The sequence below is a fragment of the Gossypium hirsutum genome, chromosome D13 (genome assembly GCF_007990345.1).
Source record: "Gossypium hirsutum isolate 1008001.06 chromosome D13, Gossypium_hirsutum_v2.1, whole genome shotgun sequence".
In the NCBI taxonomy this organism is placed as follows: Eukaryota; Viridiplantae; Streptophyta; class Magnoliopsida; order Malvales; family Malvaceae; genus Gossypium; species Gossypium hirsutum.
This window is the reverse complement of record NC_053449.1, coordinates 63,161,541-63,181,994: the sequence shown is the minus strand read 5'-3', so window position 1 is coordinate 63,181,994 and position 20,454 is coordinate 63,161,541. Positions and strand designations below refer to the sequence as shown.

General features: G+C 33.7%; 3 protein-coding genes and 1 pseudogene across 3 annotated transcripts; 1 reads left to right on the top strand and 3 right to left on the bottom strand.

The window, feature by feature from the left end:
- Nucleotides 1-2,849: 2,849 nt before the first annotated feature.
- On the bottom strand, nucleotides 2,850-6,050 carry LOC121225319 (protein RETICULATA-RELATED 4, chloroplastic). Its single transcript, XM_041109582.1, has 8 exons — nucleotides 5,399-6,050; nucleotides 4,620-4,688; nucleotides 4,068-4,199; nucleotides 3,912-3,965; nucleotides 3,784-3,828; nucleotides 3,561-3,700; nucleotides 3,345-3,470; nucleotides 2,850-3,251 (listed from the first exon to the last, which is right to left on the bottom strand). Exons 1-8 carry the CDS (start codon nucleotides 5,903-5,905, stop codon nucleotides 3,179-3,181), a joined length of 1,146 nt encoding a protein of 381 aa, XP_040965516.1. The 5' UTR covers nucleotides 5,906-6,050; the 3' UTR covers nucleotides 2,850-3,178.
- A 3,010-nt stretch (nucleotides 6,051-9,060) lies between these two features.
- On the top strand, nucleotides 9,061-10,504 carry LOC107950483 (inosine-5'-monophosphate dehydrogenase 2-like; annotated as a pseudogene).
- Nucleotides 10,505-11,375: 871 nt separating this feature from the next.
- On the bottom strand, nucleotides 11,376-14,001 carry LOC107945209 (cingulin). The gene is made up of 5 exons (XM_016879095.2): nucleotides 13,384-14,001; nucleotides 12,715-13,014; nucleotides 12,447-12,596; nucleotides 11,978-12,196; nucleotides 11,376-11,905 (listed from the first exon to the last, which is right to left on the bottom strand). Exons 1-5 carry the CDS (start codon nucleotides 13,849-13,851, stop codon nucleotides 11,522-11,524), a joined length of 1,521 nt encoding a protein of 506 aa, XP_016734584.1. The 5' UTR covers nucleotides 13,852-14,001; the 3' UTR covers nucleotides 11,376-11,521.
- A 1,059-nt stretch (nucleotides 14,002-15,060) lies between these two features.
- LOC121225318 (sulfite reductase [ferredoxin], chloroplastic) lies at nucleotides 15,061-19,494 on the bottom strand. Its single transcript, XM_041109581.1, has 8 exons — nucleotides 19,131-19,494; nucleotides 17,623-18,408; nucleotides 16,945-17,241; nucleotides 16,638-16,835; nucleotides 16,123-16,257; nucleotides 15,881-15,997; nucleotides 15,647-15,805; nucleotides 15,061-15,575 (listed from the first exon to the last, which is right to left on the bottom strand). The coding sequence occupies exons 1-8, from the start codon at nucleotides 19,299-19,301 to the stop codon at nucleotides 15,369-15,371; spliced, it is 2,070 nt and encodes a 689-aa protein (XP_040965515.1). The 5' UTR covers nucleotides 19,302-19,494; the 3' UTR covers nucleotides 15,061-15,368.
- Nucleotides 19,495-20,454: the final 960 nt, after the last annotated feature.

The following is a 20,454-nucleotide window of genomic DNA, read 5'->3' as shown; positions in this document are numbered from 1 at the left end:
CAAAAACATTGAACTCCTTGTTACTCGACCCAACAAACATTGATTAAAAATATAAACTATTTCATAAATACATAAACACGAAGTCGTCGTACCATATTGAAAATCATTATCTACGAAATTAAAAAACTCCACAAATAAATTTAAGATAATACAGAATCACTGAATATATCAAACAAAATTTGAAAAAAAAAAAACTCAGGACTCACTTTGTAAAGTTTTATTTAAATATATATATTTGTAATTTTTTAATTCCACTATCATTATCCTTAATAATAAATTATAAAATATATGAATATAGAATTGTTAGATCTATTCACTTGCTTTGTTATTATTTAATTACATTTGCATTTCTACTACTATTATTTTATGTTTGATATATATATACACATATTTATATATATTTGATGTCTCGAGGTATTTATTGAAACGAGGTTAGTAATTAATTTTTCGTATTTTATAAGCTTATTAAAGGATAGATGTTTGTCACGTCAGTAAAACTAATAAATGTAAATTTTTTAATTTTAAAAAATTATCAATTACTAAATGGTATATAAATGGGCTGTCACGTAACAAAATTAATAAATGTAAAATTTTCATCCATTTTTTAGATTATTTGATAAATAATATAAATATAATAATTAAAAAAAGGATGAAAATTTAAATAGAAAATTAAAATGATTTTTTTTTTAAATTTGAAAGGCTAAATAAGTTATTATATTTTTTAATAAAAAGAAAAGATTTTAAATTAGACAAATTAATAATTACTACAATGGAAGCACGTGAAAAATTAAAAAAATAACTTTAAAAATTAAAAGAAAGTGGGGTGTGAAGAGCACGCATTTTGGAAGCGCGTAAATAATGAAGAGCTTCAGTTACAGTATTAGTGCACGTTGAGTTACTATCTTTCTGACAAAACTTCTTCCCCCCCGTACCGTATGATGTAATTTAAATTGGATTTATATTTAAGCAGCACAGTTATGATTCTCTGCATCCGGTCCCATGGAACACATCCCGGATCTCCACCCTTTGATTTCGTATTTTAGATCTTGTGGATCTACTTCAAAAGGGGTAATTATGTATTATCCTATGCACCGCCTTAGAGTAAAATAAAAATAAAAAAAAATCCATATTTGAGTTTAAAATAATGCCTTTTGTTGGTTAAATAGACTAAATATGCTAAATTCAACTGTACGAGCATTTTGTGACATGTTAGTAAAAAACTGTTTAGTTGGACATGTTTTCGTACTCTTTCTTATCAAAATTAACTTATTTCCTTAAATCTTAAAAAAAAGGGACTTATTTGATCAATTAAAAGAAAATTGGCATATATTACCTATTTAACCCCTTTTGTTGGTTCCGTATTTCATTTTTTATATTAAGTAAATTGGTCCAATAAAAAATATAGTCCCTATTAATTTTAAAAGTGAGCATATTAAGACAATTAATATTTTTATCAATTTTATATAATTTTTATCAATATAATAACAAATTTAATCTTCTTTGTCTATAATATATATATTAAGAAATTTTTGGATTTTTTTTAAATTATACATTCTTTGTTGATATATTTTTGGATCAGGATCAATTTGATAGAATTTATAAATATTGAGAACTTAATTTATTATTATATTAATCAAAATTATATGTCATCGATAAAAAAATATTAATTGAATTTAGTTATTTATTTTCAAAATTGATAGGGACTGAACCACAAAAATATATATAATAAATGACTAATAAATTATATGTAGAAATGGAAATGATTCAATATTGTCAAAATACATTAAAAATATATTTGTTTTTATTGTTTATTTAAAGGCAAGGAGATATAGGTAATTTAAAAGATTTTGTGGATTGTCAATATCTTGGACCCATTCATATTAACATATCTGCTGTTCAGGTTTGAGTATGACCCAACTTATGGTACAAAATTGGCCTTATGATTATAATATTTAAATTAGCGGAAAATGCGGATTCAGATATTTACGGATTTGGATAATATTTGTATTTATATTCATGTTTCTGGAATAATATTAATGGTTAAATTGGTCGGATTACTGATTTTTTATCTGAACGGTTCAAACCAAATAAATTATTAAAAAAAATTATAAAATCTGGCTTAATGGGTTCGTATCATTTCACAAATCAACTAATTATTTTTCTATGTTCTAAACAAATGTACCGACCAATTCAATCAGATTTTGAAAACATTGGTTTATATATTATATTTAATATCTCCAATATATTTTGATATTACATATTCGGATATATATATTAATTACTATCAACAATATATATCATAACCACATGGTTATCGTTGGGGTTTAGAAATATTGACTATGTTATTTGGACTCGAGATGACATCGGTACGCTTAATCACATATTTGTTTACTGGGTGGATTGAGTTGGGGTCGAGTAAATTTAGATCGAGTCAGTTTGGGTTTTAAAATTTTGGACTATATGTAAGATTTTTCTGCTAATATTGTGATAAAAAATCAAAAAAATTATTTCTTGTAATCGTATTTATTTATAAAACCAAACTTCAAGATATAATATTAATAAATTTATTTTTATTTGATAATTATTTTTAACAAAATAAAATTTATAATTACTTAAATAATTTATTTGTTTGTAAATTTATTAAACGGATCAATTTAGTTCTTAAATCAAATAAGAGTTAAATTAGGATAAAGTTAACATTTACTGTTTAAAAAATATCATTTAATAAATTAGACTTATTTGATTCTTTTTTATATTATAAGAACTAATTTGATTCAGCCTCTATATTACAGGGACCTCCCTTGTATTTCAACCTATATATATGCATGCATGCATGCATTTTAGAAAGATTTAGGGACCAAACGAGAAAGGGTATTACTATATTGTCTTAAATGAAACAGACCCTTTTGGTCTCAATTCACACAAAAATGGAATGTAGCAAAAATGAAAATCTAAATACTACTGAAACTTAGGAAGAAAATTCAATTTAACCCATTGGTTAGGGGTATTCGGAATCCCGGACCGGCACGAAAACAACGGCAAAATGAAAAAAAAAAAACCTGGATATGCATATAATGTCAAACTATAGAACTGTAAGTTCCGGGATGATTCGGACATGGATTTGTCTACGATGAATCCTTTAGTACATGCTGCACGAGCAAAGCTTCCGATTCCTGAATTACGAGACCAATACAGGGTTCTCCTCTTCCTGCGGTTTTTGAATACCAACCAAACGAGCATAATCGACCCACCTATGGAAGCATAGCGGAAAATTGCGAAAAAATGAGAAGGTGTAGGCAAAGAAACGAGTACAAAGTATTTGAAGATTTGATATCGAGTCTTACAAAAGGGAACCCAAGTATGTGTTGCCTGTTCGAATGGCAAAGCATATCGTGCTCAACAAAAACTTGTGCTGGTGTAGCAGAGGTTCTAACATCCGTTGTTCGATTACACCGGCTAGCACTTGGTACCTATATTCATCAAAAACAACGGTTCTGAGTGTTTGCATACGGAATTAGGATAATCGTGGAAGCATTTTCGGGGATACGAGATCTACGTACCTGAGGTTGCTAGAAATGGCCATATATACACCGTATGCAACACTGGTGGATAATATGGGAACGTTTTCGATTTCATCAACAGAAGACTTATCGACGGCCTTTTTTGCATTAATCAAGGCATTTGTGGCAGCTGTGCCAACCTACAAGAAAAATGAGATCTGGGATTTCGGTTCGATAAAATCAATCACAGGGGAAAAGAAATGAATAGATCCCGAAAACTTACCAAGGAAGAAGTGGTGCCTACTGCAAACAGTTTTGCCCCGTTACGCTGCATCATATCACGGCTTGTTCATTTTCCAGTCACTGAAATCATATCTATTAAGAGTTGAAAAACGAGAAAGATTTCCTTACCATTACAGCACCTAATCTCTGCAGAAGTGAATATGAAGTCCCGTGTAGAGCAACCTGCAGAGACAGAATTTCACGATCGTAAATCGCGTTTTAGTTTTTTCATCTTAGAAGGACATTGTGAAATCTCCATCATCGGAAATTATAAAAAACAGAAACCTGAAAAGCATTATCGGGACAGCTATGGAAGAACTTGGAAATAACACCGGCACTAGCTGCAAGAGAAGGCCGGAGAGAAACGGTAGGAGCAGGAAGATAAACAAGCATGAAATCGGCAATTATGGCCATCACCTAGAAAAAAACAAATTGGAAAATTTAAGACGATAATGATAACAAAATCCTACATTTAAGTCGCAATAACCTATATGTATGATCGTTTCTCTAGCCTAGTCGAGGAGGAGCATACGAAACCATAGAAGGTATAGTTCGGTGTTAAAAGAATTTTACTCTTATGGTTAGATTGCTTGGGCCACAAGCAAATGTGTAGGAGTTACATGTTTCATCTACTAATCTTGAACTACCGACTTCTTTATCACTATGCCCTTGATGGGTCTCAAGGGGTCACCCTACGGCTCGACACACTCGATGGATGGCCTTGAGCATCTGCCGCAAGACACCCTTGATTTTTTTCATTGAATTTAGCCAAACAAGCCAATCATCGCTATTCAGAACAGAAGAAAAAGGGACTATTTATGAGGTAAACAACAATACCACATCGGCAAAAACGATTTCGAGCTCCTTGAAAAAGTTTTCTCTGCGACGTTCGTATTCAGCAGCAGTCTAAAAAAAAACAAGGAAACAAACATAAGATTGAATCAACAAAACCGAATAGACCAATGCAAAATGAAAGAATACGAGTGTACGAGACCATAACAAAGCGATCGCCACCGTTGACACAATTAGGAACAACGTAATATTAAAGGAATAATCGCTTTTACACAAGCGAAACCGAGGACATCAACGCAAATAAAAACCCTCCAACCGAGTTGATTCAAGCAATTCTCCCACTCCATAAGATGCACTTCATTTCATTGATGATTTCCCTCTAAACTAATACCATTATGCATATACATCAACAATCAACTTGCGATAAAAGTACTATAGAAGCCCTTGTATTAAAAATCAAATTATAGTTTTCTTCTTTACTCAAAAAAATAAACAAATTAGTCCTTGTACATTAAATTAAAGAGTAAATTGATTCTTTTGCTAAATAATTCATTTTCTATGGTTAAAAGTTGGTCACTGTATGTCAACATAAAATTGAATGTCACTTTATGATTATTTCATCAGCCATATTAGTTTTTAATCGTACAAATAAAATAAAAAATGATCAATTTACTCTTTAATGCAAATTTGAAATTTATAAATTGACCTAGCAAAGCTATAAAAAATGGGAATCTTTCAACAAATTATTGATGATTTATAATAAAAACTAAGAACCCTAAATCCCAAAAAGGCAAATTAAAGCAAGAAAGGGGCAAAAATAGAACCTTGGTGAAGATCCCAACACCACATTCAATGAACACTTTAGCAAAGAAAAGATCATCAGCTAAAAGCCTTTCTTTAAACCCATCAAACTGCATTAGCCAACGCATAAGATCCGATTTTTCAAGACCCAAGAACCGGTCTATAACCGACCCAGGAACCTTTCCGGCTTGGATAGCCGCCGCCAAGTCCTTCGGCAGGGTTTCCATTGACCTCCCTGCCTCCGCCAATACAATCATCGCTTCTTTCCTGTTCTCATCTCCCGCATTCTCATCACCGCCACCACTACCACCTTTTCCTTTTCCGTTGTCATTGTTTCCACCGCCTCCGCCGGAGTTATTTCCGCCGCAGGGGAGGGTGGAGAAGGCTGCGAACGGGGAATGTTTGCGGTGGCGGAGAGTGGTGATGGGAGAAGGGAGGCGGAGACGGAAGGTGGTGGAGAATTTAGAGGTGGTTTTCGGGAGAGGAGAAAAAGGCGGGAATGGGGTGAAAAGGGAGGTGGCGGTAGACATTGGTGGCGGTAGTGACGGCGGCGGCGGAGGTGGTTTTGTGTTGGGTTGTTCCTTACGTTGTTTTCGGAGTTCACGTATGTCGTTGGTGGCTTTTTGGGTATCAAACTTTACTAACTGAGAAGGATTTTAAAAAGGGCCTTTTGCCAGTTTGTCTTAAAATTTCTTTCCTACTCTCTTCTTCTATCATGTGAAACTCACGCTCCTCCTCCTCCTCCTCCTTCCACTACCATATGTGTAATTTCCGAATCTATATTCAAATTAAATAATATTATTTGTCGGATATTTAAATATATATAAAGTTATTTGAAATTTTTAATCATTTTCAAATATCCAAATTCGTAAAAAATCTAAAAATGGGTACAATTATTCGAATCTAAATAAGCAATTGTTGTCCGAATAATCAATGTGGGTTAGATTAATGGATTTTAAAATATCTATTTGCATATGCTTTGAATCCACACTGAATATTAATTTTAAAATTCGAATCCACAATATTTGAATCTATCGTTCGAATTGCCACCCCTAATCTAAACTCTAGGCTGTGTTTGATTCACGTTAGCTTACATTAGACCTCGTATTCTCACATTTCGGATCAATATTACTTTGTAACATATCTGACATTCCATCTCGTAATATCACGTTATCGTAATTTTATTATCAAATGTAATCTTACATTCTTTTAACCAAATGCCCTTAACTTATTTTTAATATATCTCTAAGAAGAAAAGTGATTTGTGAATAGGGTTGTGTAGGAGAATTAGTATTGAGATAACCACTTTTAAACTTAATGAAGTTTGAATTGGCTAAAACTAGTGGAAATCGACCAAGGTTTCGATCTAGATAACAATATTGAACCTGTTGAATTGCAAATCGGAATGGATCAATTGAATCGACTTAAAATCCAATTAAGTTGAGATTCTTTTTTAATTTTTTACTTTTTTATGAGTTTTTAATCAAATCAATTGATCCGAATCCGATAACCTGATCAATTCGATCATGGTTTGATTTTGAAAACAATGTTTAAACTTTAAGGCACTAAATTTGTTATTATGCAAATAAATAAGGTCATGTTAACACTCCGTTGATGATTTAACGGAAAAATGACCAAAATATAAAATATCGAGAATGTTAATGATTAAATCGAAATTTTTTGAAAGATTGATAAAATAGAAAAACACTAATAGTTGAGTACTACAAATGAAATTAATTTATATTTGTGCAGGAGCGTGTAACACACAGCCTGAAGCATACGTTTGAAGGAGGCATTGAGTTGTGCCACGTGGAAGATGGTGAGAGATTTTATAGAGTGGGTGCCACGTTGCGCAGGGGGATGTTCTTTATTCTTAGAATCTTAAAAGAATAATGCAAGAATCTCATTATTATTAGGTAAAATTTTGCCGTCAGTCCATCTACTTTAATAAAACTTGCTATTTAGTTTTTATATTTTAAAAAATTAAAAATCAAATATTTTTATTTATTGGATTTAAAAATTAATTACTAAAATTATTTTTTTCATAAAAATGGTCAAACTTACCATATTTATCATTTTAGTTTAAATATACTCCGAGTCTATATACTTCCCATTACTTTTATTTCAAAGAATTTAGTCTCTCTACTTTTTTAATTTAAAAATGTAACTTCAAATGTTCACATCGTTAAAATCCTTTTGTTAAATTTAGATTCATTATAACATAATTTTTTGTTACGTAGCAACCAATTGAGTATTTTTATTTCCAAATGTCACATTTGTGAATTTACAAAAGATTTTAGCAATGTTAATAATTGAACTTGAATTTCGGAATCTGAAAAATAAAAGGACTAAATTTCAAATGTACATAGAGTAAAGGGACTTGACATATATTTTAACCTTTTTTTATCAATCATATTGTATGCCAATTTGATTTTTTTTTTATAGAAGATATCAACAATATAAATAATTGGACTAGGCCTAAATCTCAAATTTGTTTTATAGAGAAACTAAAATTCTTAAAAATAAAGTATAAGACTTAAATTTGAAATTTATAAAAAGTATAGGGAGTTGTGGCATATTTTAACAAAAATAATGGGACAAATTAGACGTAATTTCCAACAACTTAGGAACTCCCAAACAATTAGTCAAATTAGCTGTTGATAGCTGGTTGCCACCCTAGCATTGGCACAATACTTGTTTAAGGATGATAATTCGGTTGAGAATTTTAGGTAGGTAATAGTTGGGGTTACGTATTTGTAAATATTTTATTTATATTTAACGAATTTAAATAATATTTAGATTTAAATTTTAAAAAAAGCATTCGTGACGAAATTAATACGAGTGTATATAGATATCTCAAATATTTATTATTTCGGATCAATATTATTTATTCGAATAATTGATGTTGATTTGGATATATAAATTTATTGGTTCTATCAGTGTGTTTCGGTTGTAGTCCCTCTTTTCTCCCAAATGCCATTTTGGCTAGGCAATTAGCATAATTGTTATCTTCTCTAGGGGTATATTGTAAAATTTAAACTTGTTTGGTTATAGTAGAATTTGATGCCCTCGATGAGAAGTCTTGGATAGCCTTCATAATCTCTACATTATCAGACTGAATTAACACTCTTTCGTAGTCCCGATATGCAGAAGAGTCAACCTATCTAAGATGTCCCATAACTCGACTTTAATCTAGCCTAGAATTCATTCTCTGTTTTGATCATGGAAGACTCCCCTGACAGTAGTACATTCGGAATTTACCTTAACAGTATCATCGATATTTAACCGAATTCCCCCATCTGACAGTGCGACTGCTGACCTAGCTTCTTGTCCCCTGTGGGTCATGTTTATGTAAAGAATCTTAGATAATATTAATATAAATGATAATCTTAGATTAATCCAATTTTTAATATTAACATGGCGTTTTGGTAGAGTTCAAATTCCTTTGGGTATTAATTAAACCCCTCAGTAATTCATCCATTTCGACACAAAAAGCAGATAACATGGAGGACGGCTTCCCAGCTTCAAAAATATTCAACCAAGGTTACTCATTGACATACGACGACGTTATCTTCCTCCCTCATTACATTGACTTCCCCACCGATGCCGTCTCTTTATCCACTCGTCTCTCTCGCAATGTCTCACTCTCTATCCCTTGTGTTGCTTCCCCTATGGACACTGTCACATGGCTGCTTCAATGGCTGCCCTTGGTGGTATCGCTATTGTTCATTGCAACTGTACTTCTTCTCAACAAGCTACCATTATCCGTTCCGCTAAGTCACTTCGTGTTCCTGTTACTGAATCAGGTAATTTGGAAACTAGTTAGCATCCTTGTTGGGTTAAATCTTTTTTTTCTGTTTTGGGGTTTTAAATGTCTGTCAGTAGGAGCCGATGGGGAATGGATGGTGGGTGCAGCTATAAGGACAAGAGAATCGGACAGGGAGAGGTTGGAGCACTTGGTGAAGGCAGGGGCTAATGTGGTGGTCTTGGATAGCTCCCAGGGTAATTCGATGTATCGGGATGGAGATGATCAAATTTATTAAAAAAGACATATCCTCAATTGGATGATTGGTGGGAATGAGGTGACTATTGCACAAGCACAGAATTTGATTCAAGCTGGTGTAGATGGATTAAGAGTTGGGATGAGGTCTGGGTCCATTTGCACCACACAAGAGGTTTGTGCTGTTGGACGAGGACAGGTAAAAAAACCTTCTCTTCGATAGTTCGATAACTTAATTATAAGTTGAATATATCATTTTACTAGACTATTTCTTGCCAAATTTATTTTCTTTGATTTTGCTACCTCTCAGGCAACAGCCGTTTACAAGGTGTCATGGTGTGCCCGTTATTGCTGACGGTGGCATTTCGAACTCTGGACATATTGTCAAGGCTTTGGTTTTGGGGGCAACTACTGTGATGATGGGAAGCTTTTTAGCCGTAAGCACCAAGGCTCCTGGTACGATACTGCATTTGTTTTCTGTAGCTTTAGGCATTATAGTATAGATTATGGTGCACTGCTCACCAGACAGGAGTTACTGAGAGTCTTTCATTGCTTTAGTCATCACTTGTTTCGCATGTAACACTCACTCTTTTCTACAAATACAAACACAAAGAAACATATATATATATGCATTTCATATTTAATTTAAATCAATACTTTTCTGCAAATCCTCATGTTTTGTTTTTATTAGAATGGTCAACGTGTCAAAAAATATCTCGGCATGGGCTCCCTAGAAGCAATGACTAAAGGAAGCAATCAAAGATACTTGGGTGATACCGCGAAGTTGAAGATCGCACAAGGGGTTGTTGGAGCAGTCGTGGATAAAGGCTCTGTACTAAAATTTATACCTTACACAATGCAAGCAGTCAAGCAAGGATTCCAAGATCTCGGTGCTTCCTCTCGACCGTCTGCACATGAACTCTTGAGATCAGGCACACTTACGCTTGAGGTATGATTAATCACCTTTAAATGATCCCATGTCTTTTTTTTTTTCTGGTTTGTGATTTGATTATTGTTGCTTATGGTACACTATCGTGTCGTCATGAAACTGGAACAGGTTCGAACCAGTGCAGCACAGGCCGAAGGCGGAGTGCATGGTTTGGTTTCTTATGAAAAGAAATCATTTTGAGAGTTTTCTGGTTGTTGTTTCAACAATCTTATTATAGGATCTGATCATATTTGTTTTTGTTGACACAGTGCTTAGAACTAATCACTCCTCAACCCATAAATAGAAGAATAATACGTTTTAACATATTTGAATTAATGTTTCCTGTATTGGCAACAATGTCCATCCTAATCGAGCTAATATAAAAAAAATTATAAAAATTTGATGTGATATTCTAAGTTTGTGTCAAATTATCACTTGAAAATTTACAAATTTATATAAATTTTAATAACCGAACTGGTGGTTGAATATTTCAAATTGTAGATTTTAGATTCAATCAGTTTAATTTGATCACCAAATCAACAATAAAATTAATAATTAAAATTTTATAAAAAATTAAAAATATTTTTTATTAAATTAATTTAGATTTTTGTTTCAATTTTCGAATTTTATCTATTTTAAGTAATTTTTGAATCAATTCACTCAACCTTTTATTTTGGTCAAAACATTGGTCAAATTTGTTGTCCGTGCCATATATCTTGATAAAATCCAAGTTTAGAATTTTTCTCTTAACTTATATAAATTAATTAAAAATTTTCTTAATTAATTATAAAATATTTAAATGTGATCAAATTATCAAAATTATAAAAATATATCTTAAAATTATTAGAATAATAAAAATTTTAAAAAATTATCATAGATATTTTTAATATAAAATAAATAATCATTTAACATAATTAGAGTAAAAAAGAATCTATATTTTACCAGGGACTTGTTATTAAAAATATTTAATTTTAATTTTTTTATAAAATATAAAATATAAAATATTAGATATAGTGTATATCCATTTTCTATATAAAAATATTTATTTAAAATTTAAATTTTTTATAAAATATAAATAGAAATAAAAAGATTTATTATCAACAACATTTTATTAGACTTAGATTTACAATACTATGTAAGCCAGTGTTCTTGTTTCGAACCGGTTAAGTCTGTGAACCGATCGTTTTGATAGCCGTACATGTTGGGAATCCGGTTTCTCTAGAGTGAGCATTTTGTTTCCGGATCTCGACGAAGGCAAAATAACGGCAAGATTCCTTCGCCGTGTTGCTTCATCAATGCCGACATATTACCCAGTTCTCTCAGGGGTGATCGTCGAGGAAGAAGTCCAGTAGCAGTGCATGGTTGAGCCTTGCAGCCATCATCGTTTGCACAACGGTTTTCCTTCAAGTCACACATGAGTATCCGCTTCTCCGTTTCGTTTCTTGCTTCTTGGTTAGCCGGTAAAGTATTTCTACCCCTCACGGTTTTCCTTTCTCTTTCGTTCCGCAATCTTTCGATCTCTTCGTGAAGCAAGAACATTCGAGCCTGTAGCTCGCTAGCCTTTGCTTCGGACGAATGTGCTTTCTGTCTCCATTCTTTCACCTAGTGAAAGCAAAAAAGAACATGTTAGCTTTACGAATAACCGGGACGAAGTTAGCTTTACTACAATCTTACAGCAGATTTCAAGGATCGAATCTGGTAGTCCGAATCAAGTGCTCGATCTTCCCAATAATCTCGACATTTTTGCAATTCTTCCATCTCGTCCCTTACTTGCCCCAACATATCTTGCATCTGAGACCATTGTTCGGTCTCCGCACGAACTTGCTCAACAATTCTCCGCACTATAGCCTTGCAATGTCCCGAGCACACTCTTGGTTCACCGGACATTTTCTCCTGCAGGAACAAATGTATGGCAATCGATTCATAATCGGGATTTTCATCGGCTGTGTGAACTAAATTAACGTAGAAATGTACGATGAAACTCAATACCAACCGGAACCGAGTATATTGTTCGAGGCACAATAGTAACCATGTCCCATTTGTAGACCTTATAAGAACTCGACCCAACAAACGTAAAAACTTTCCGGATATATGCATGTGCAATGAGCATCGATATATAGCACGAATCATTCATGAAATTTACCTTGTCTGAACGTTGTGTCGAAGACGGTAACGAATCCGAATAGTCAATCCTCTTCGAACTGTTACCCGAGGAGGCCATCAGACCGTATTCCTCTGCCATTCTCTCGAATAAAACCCCTTTTGACAATCTCTCCATGTTTCTCCTCAAAATCTCCACCAGCCAATACGAGTATGACAATATTTAGAACATCGATCATATCTCCGTATGAATGTCCGAATATGTATAAGACACAAAAGTAGTACAAGAACTTAAAGTTTTATGTTCTTACATTGTTGTTCCGATTTGAAACAAGGCTCTCGTCGCTTTCACTACTCGTTTTGATCGATAAGCTAGCTTCTGCCATTTCTCGAATCTCCTCCGCGCGTATTTGTTCGACGGGGAATTCTCCGAACTTGTCGAGCCGCGTTCGGAGAAAGCATGCTTGTTTATCGAAATTACTACATGTTTTAGCCTCTAAATCTTTAACCCCTGTCCTCTTTTGCATTTTTTCTAGTTTTTCCAACAATTCATTGATCAATTCTTCCAATATCATCCTCACATCATTTTCTTCACAAATGTTGTTTCTTCCCTGCATAATCAAGGCCATTGAATTATCGACGGACTCGAAGGAGTCGATTATAAGTGGGGGATAAGTATATATGTCCGAATGAGGTTAATACATGCATTATCAAACAAAAATAATTATATATTTATATAGATAGATAGATAGACGAAATTGAAAAAGAAATCAACTATGGTAAACTACAGAAAATAATAAAAAAAAGGTGAAAAAAAGAAAGGGAACTAACAGAAACCAAAGTATGAACAGAGGCTCAACTTAACAATGGCTTCACACATTCTATCAATAAAAATCCAGCAACCAAACAGAAAACAACCAATATTTTCTCGAGAACCAAACAGAAAATAAATAAAAAAGAGAGAGAAAGGAACCACTAACAGAAACCAAAGTATGAACAGCAGATTTCAAGGTTTTCTCCATTTTCACGCAGCTTCTCTCCATTTTCTTAACAACAATGTCTCTTTCAATCCTCAATAAATTGCATTCAGCTCTTAACATTTCAGCTTGGAACTTCCATTTCTCTTCTTCAACCAAAGCTACAACACCACCATTATTTTCTTCTTCTTCTTCAACCTTTTCTCTTTTCATTTCTTCATTGCTTTCTTCCATTGGATTCACAAGCATTAATGGGATAAGCCCTCTTTTGAAACACCTTTCTTGATCAAATAAGTTCACTAGTTGTTTCCCTTTTGTTTCATTGTGTAAAGATGGTAGCTTTGAAGGCTTTAATGGTGGTTTTCTTTTAGGCCTAGGTGGTAAATGAAGGATCTTTGGGGCTGGTTGTGGTGGTGGGTATTGCCATTTGGATCTTTTTGTTATGGTTTCTCCCATTGATTGCTTCTCCATGCAAAGAAGACGCAATTTTTTTTGGGGGGGGGGGTTGTTTCAAATCAGTGTTATTTGGTTTGGTTTTGAAAAAGTCTTAATATATTGATTACCCTCAACTTGAAAACTTTTTTCATATTAGTCCTTATACTTCTTTTTTAGATCATATTAGTCTCTAAAGTTGACAACTAGGTTCATTTTATCTATGTTTTTTTTGTCCACTTCAATATTTAAACGTGAAAAATTATAACAATTTGATAACGTAATACTCTAAAATTATTCCACGTCATTAAATAAAATAACTATTTAAATGATAACATGGCATAAACTCGACTGTCAGATAATTAAACTATTACACTTTTCTAAATACATAAATTAAGAAATTAAGGTACCAAAATAGACATAATTACTAAGTTGAAGGTTCAAAAATTAACCAAAAAAAATACCTGCCGTTAGAGGTATTCCTTAGATACATAGTATAACCTATAAATTATTTATTTTAATAATTCAATAATTAAAAATATGTATATTAAGTATTAATGTTTGCAACAAATACTGACACCTCGTTACTAAATCCTAAGTAATGTGTGTTGCATGGGCTCGGACTGGGTTTCTTCTCTCTCTTTGTCTCGAGTCTCTCCACCTTCACATTGACTTTTGTCTGGGAATACTTCATTTTCTGAGGAAACAAACAGTCTGGACCGAAACACAAAGATGCTTTGTTACTTTGGACATTGTTGATTTTAATTATGTCTTAGGGCATGCACCATCTCCATGTTTGACTCTGAAAATAAATAACTTCAGGGACCACTTCACATGGATTGCTATCCTGGTGTGCATGTATATTAGTTATCCACACGTGTATGTAATTTGATCGAAGCTTATCTTGTGAAGATCGGATTCAATATTAATGATAATTTTTCTCAATTTAGTTTCAATAAATTCCAAATATTTTAGAATTTCTTTTCTTCCCTTTTTGGTCAATGTAATGACAATACCATAATATTATACCAGATCATCACTTAAAAGTGATGGCCCAAATTTAGAAAAACCTGTAAATTTCAAGGACTAAAAGTAGTCTTATCCTTAATTTGAAAATGATGCAATTGACCCTTTTGAGAACATATATATATCCATCCATTGAGAAAAACAAATCCATGTTTTATAATCTAAAAGACATAAATAATAATAAAAATAATAAAAGAACAGAAATCAGCTTTTAGTTTCGAGTTTGCCATTGTTAATTGTCATTAAAGCTTTATTCATTTTTGCTTTTTGCTGTTTCATCCCTAAGCTATGGCAAATTATATTCTAAAAACCAAAAACTCCACAATCCTCAACAAACAATTAGGACACACAATAATTTTATAGATAAGAGCCCAGATCCTGTAAAATGATGCCAAAATCATCTCGTAAAACCCAGATTTCATCCGTTTCCAGATGATGTTACCAAACAGTAACAACCCCGAGAAAGAAACACCGACAGATCCGTTTATTAGACAATGCAGCCAGCCAGTGAGAATATAGTAAAAACCGACTCATTCGCTCTTACCGTTTTGCTGGGCAGCGACGAAATTGCGAATGACTTCCATTGCCAGTTGATGAGGGCTCTTGTTCTGCAGCTTTGCAAGCTCTTCCATGGCTTCGTATGTCTCTTTATCGGCGAATGGCTTAAGGTTATACCTTACCGGTGATTGAACCGGACCTTCCCACTTGTCTACCAGCTCGTGAAGTTTTTCGAATCCCTGTGAGAAATCATCATTTGATTGTTGGATAAATATTAACGAGGCAATATCGAGGACAAAAAAATACTTACCATGCGGGTTGTGAAGTCGCCGAATGATTCTTTGGGTTGTCTTCTTCGTTTCCAGTAGTAGAATAAAGGCTCGAAAACTTTTTCGAGATCTTGAACTTTGACTTTGTTCATAAAAGTTCTTGCTAATTGGGTTTGATTGGGTGTTCCTCCGAGCCAAATCTAAACAAAAAAAATGGGAATTACCGAGTTATCCTACCAAGTATAAAACGGCATCGAGTCAAATAATCGAATTACCTGATAACTGTTTGGACCGTCACCAACTAGTCCAAGCTCAGCCATGTATGGTCTAGCACAACCATTAGGGCAACCAGTTACCCTTATCACTATAGACTCACCGTACTTGAGTCCAACCTGAAATTAGGCAGTGCCAATCTATTTATTAGAGTTTCAAACCCGATCACGAATATGTATAATTGATAGGATTCTTTAAAAGGGTCAAGGAGTTGACTGTTTAAGCCAATGATCATACAACGTACCTTCTCGAAGACAGCTCTGACACGCTTGAGGATGTCGGGTATACCACGTTCAGCTTCAGTTATTGCCAAAGGGCAAAGTGGGAAAGCCGGGCACGCCATAGCGGTTAAGTTCAAGGGGTCCACATATCTAGGATGCTGTTCGTAGCAAGAACATGTCAGCCATACATTCTAATTCAACATATGAATTATAATTTTCGAGAATGAATATCGATAACCGAAGGAAAGAACTAAACAATTAAGCACAAAGTGCACACTACACAGATAGTACGCTCCCGAAAAATGTTATTTCGGTGCTTTGGGCAATGATTAAGCAAATCCTACATGCAATCTTTTTGGAGGGATTCTATGCCATGGTATATTTGGTAACGGTTCGTGTGATTCCATATTAGGTTAGATAGTCTTATCTAGCCACTAACATGCCATAAATACACTATCATACGGGAAACCAACCCGAACTAATAGACAAATATACTTAACCGTTTGATTAAGATGCTCGACTCTAATAAGAATCTTACCAGCAACCCAGCTTGAGCGAGAACTGTGGTAATAGGACGCCTCCATGCACTACGAATGTCACACAAAATGAGGTTTTGGTTCGGGGTGATTCGCACATTTAAATTATACTTCTCTATCACTTCCCTCAGTGTCTTTTTCATTTTTCCTCCAATCCGACCGTTATCTACATGGAGCCCGCAAAATAAAGCACCGTCACCCTGTGAAATGAGAAGTAACCAAGTCGGTCAAACGCACCATGTCAATGCTAAACATGTTAAAAATGAAAACAATTCAAGACAATCATAACATCAAATTAAAAACACGAACCTGCTCGTGCCAGCCCAAGAAACTCTTAAATTCCCATTCCGGCAACTCGTGGAAAGGCTCGAATTTCTTTCCATAATATTGCTCAACAACATTTCTAAATTTTTCAATCCCCCAAGAACTAATCAAATATTTCATCCTACTATATTTACGATCATCTCTTCTACCATGATCTCGTTGTGTAGCAACGATGGCTTTAATAGCATATAAAATGTCACCTTTTGGCACGTAACCGAGCTGTTCACCCAAACGCGGGAAAGTAGTCTCTTGTCTATGTGTTCTTCCCATGCCACCGCCAACCTGCAATAACAAGAAACCAATATTTTTAGGTATAAAAACGTGCAATAAAAATGGTGAAAGATGAGTAAAAGTACCCTAGAAGCCCCCGTACTAAGAGTCAGATTACATTTTGCCCCCCTTTTTCTAAAAAATGAGCAAATTAGTCTCTGTATGTTAGATCAAAAAGCAAATTCCATTCACTTCTACCATTAAAAACTGAGATAGCTGACCGAATAACCAGTCAGTTACATGTGGTATGCCACGTGTAACTCATGCTAACTTACAGGGATCAGCTTTTAACAGTAATACAAGGACTAATTTGCTCCTTTTTTTTAGTAAAAGGGCAAAATGCAACCCGTCTCTTAGTAAAAGGATCACTCGATCCTACAATAATAATCTTACATATATGTTGAACCCTTGAGGCTCCCCGTCTTCATCAAAAACCACCACTACACCGATATCATTCGTGAGAATATCCACCGAGTTATCAGTTGGCACAGTCACAGCAATCTTAAACTTCCTAGGCAAGAACTGCGTACCATATATCGGCTCCGGAGAATCTGGGAAATTCGTTCCGTGAGAGTTATCATTCCTAGCTTTCACAACTTCTGGAGGTTCCGAAGTCATAAATTTCTCCCCATCCACCCATACATCATAATAAAACCCCGATTGCGGAGTCAACAATGCCGCAATATTCTCTGCCGTTTCTTGCGCAAACTTATATTCTTTCGTCATAAACGGCGCAGCTGGAGCAAGCACATTTCGATTAAGATCCCCACACGCACCGAGAGTCGACCCCATGTTTCTAATAATAGTACTCATAACAGTCTTGAGATCTTTTTTCAAAACACCATGGAGTTGAAACGTTTGCCTCGTCGTTAAACGTAACGTTCCGATACCAAATTGATCGGCGAGATCATCCATAGTTAAGTAAAGCTGGTTCGGGACTTTCCCGCCGGGGTTTTTAGTTCGAAGCATGAACGAATACGACCGAGTACCACGTTCATCTCGGTTATATTGTTGATAACTGCCATGGAACTTAATTAATTGTGTTGAAGCTTCGTTTATGTTGGGTGTATCTGTATATATTTCTTCATTGAGAGGGTATCTAATGAAATTACTTTGTTCTTTAAAGATTTCAACTTTGCTTCGTTTTGGTTCTGCTGTACTTGTTTCAGGCTTCAATGGCTGCAATGGGATTCAAGCAAAGACACAAATTAATATAAATAAATCTCAAATTTAAAAAATAATTAATCTTTTATTTCTAAAATATATACCTATTAATAGATAAACAAAAAAATTGAAGGGAAAACAGTGTCAATTGATCATTTGACATTAGCAACTTTCTTAAGATTTTCCACACTTTCTTAGCTTCCAAACAACAATTAACATTCAAAATGATATTATTTCCAAGATATGCAAAAATAATAATAATAATAATAATAATTTAAGGGAAAAGTAAAGTCTCAATTGATCATTTGACATTAGTAATTTCTCAGAAAGTAATAAAGAATGAAATGTTTTTTTTTTTTGGTAAGGGACAAGCTGAGAAAAGAGAGTGAAAAAGAATACGATTTGAAAAAAAAAAAGTTACAAGATTTTCCCGCACTTTCTTAAGATTTTCCCACACTTTCTTAGAGTCCGAACAACAATTAACATTCAAAATGAAACAAATCAATATTAGTTCCAAAATATGCACAAAAAAATTAAATAAAGGGAAAACAGTCTCAATTGATCATTTGACATTAGCAATTTCTCAGAAAGTAATAAAGAATGAAATGTTTTTTTTTTTTGTAAGGGACAGGCTGAGAAAAGAGAGTTAAAAGCAATACAATTTGCCAAAAAGTTAAAAGATTTTCCCACACTTTCTTAGATTCCAAACAACAATTAACATTCAAAAAAAAACTGACCGTGGAGACAGCTCTAATGAGAGTAGGAGTGCAAAAAGGAAGGGGAAACACACGAAGATTCCTCGTCAAAGCTATGGAATTGGAAGATTTCAACCCCGTGAAGCTCTGGAATCGGATCTTGGGATCGGTCGGCGTGAGGGTACCGGTCGTAGTTCCAAACGACGTCGTCATTGCTTAGAAAGAAAAGGCTAAAAGGCTTTACTAAAGAAAGGTATAGCAACAATGGCGAAGAGATAAAAGCAGAGAATTTGATGCTTTTCTCTTTATTGATGGAGAAGAAGAAGAAGTGGATTTTATTTGTGTGAAGTGCGATAATTATAAAAATAGGAAGAGGAAGTGTTATTTGTTTTTGCTAAGGTGCGCCAATGGTCACGTGCCTGACACGGGACATTTTTTTTCCCTGTTGAATATGGACATTGATAACATGCCCAAGCGCAATGCATTACGGGTGGCACTTAATTAGAGATGGCAACCTTTTAACAAAATTAAATAAATTATAATTTTATAAAAATCGTAAAAAATTTTATAAAGTGCATAAAAAATTATATTTTTTTTACAATTTTTATAATTTTTTAATATTTTTTTATTAAAATTTAATAATTTATATCAATTTTATTTTTTATCATTTTTTATCACATGTCATGTCGTGGTTGTGACACGTTGTGACTTTAATTAAAATAAATTAGGGACAGTTAACTTTAACAGTCAACTGTTAAAATTAACCGTCAAAATACATTTTTAATGCATTTTGGCAATTTAAGTACCCAATTGAGTGGGAAAAAAAAAGCAGGGGCTTAATTGATTTTTTTTTTAAGTTTGAAGGCCTTTTGATGCATTTTGAAAGTTTAAGTACTCAATTGAGTGTAAGAGAAAATAGTGGCTTAATTGCTTTTTTTGAAAAATTTTGAGTACCTTTTTGATGCATTTTGAAAGTTTAAATACCCAATTAAATACAAAAAAAAAAAACAATAGCTTAATTGCTTTTTGTGAAAAAGTTTAAGGGTTTTTTACACCCTTAAACCTAAAGATGACAACCTTTAACATGATTAAAATTCTACTCGATTTGAAATTAAATATTAATATAAATATTAATATATATTTAAAATTAATATTATATCGAGGCTAGAGGTGCTCATGGGCCGGGCCAGGCCCATAAAAAAATTTAGCCCGTGTCCTAGGCCCGGGCCCGAGCCTGACCCGAAATATGGGCCTAAAATTTTGTCCAGACCCGGAACGGAAAAATACCTAAGCCCTAGCCCGACCCTGCCCGACCCTTTTTTAATAAACACCAAAAATTTATTTTAAAAATAAAAAATAAAAAAAG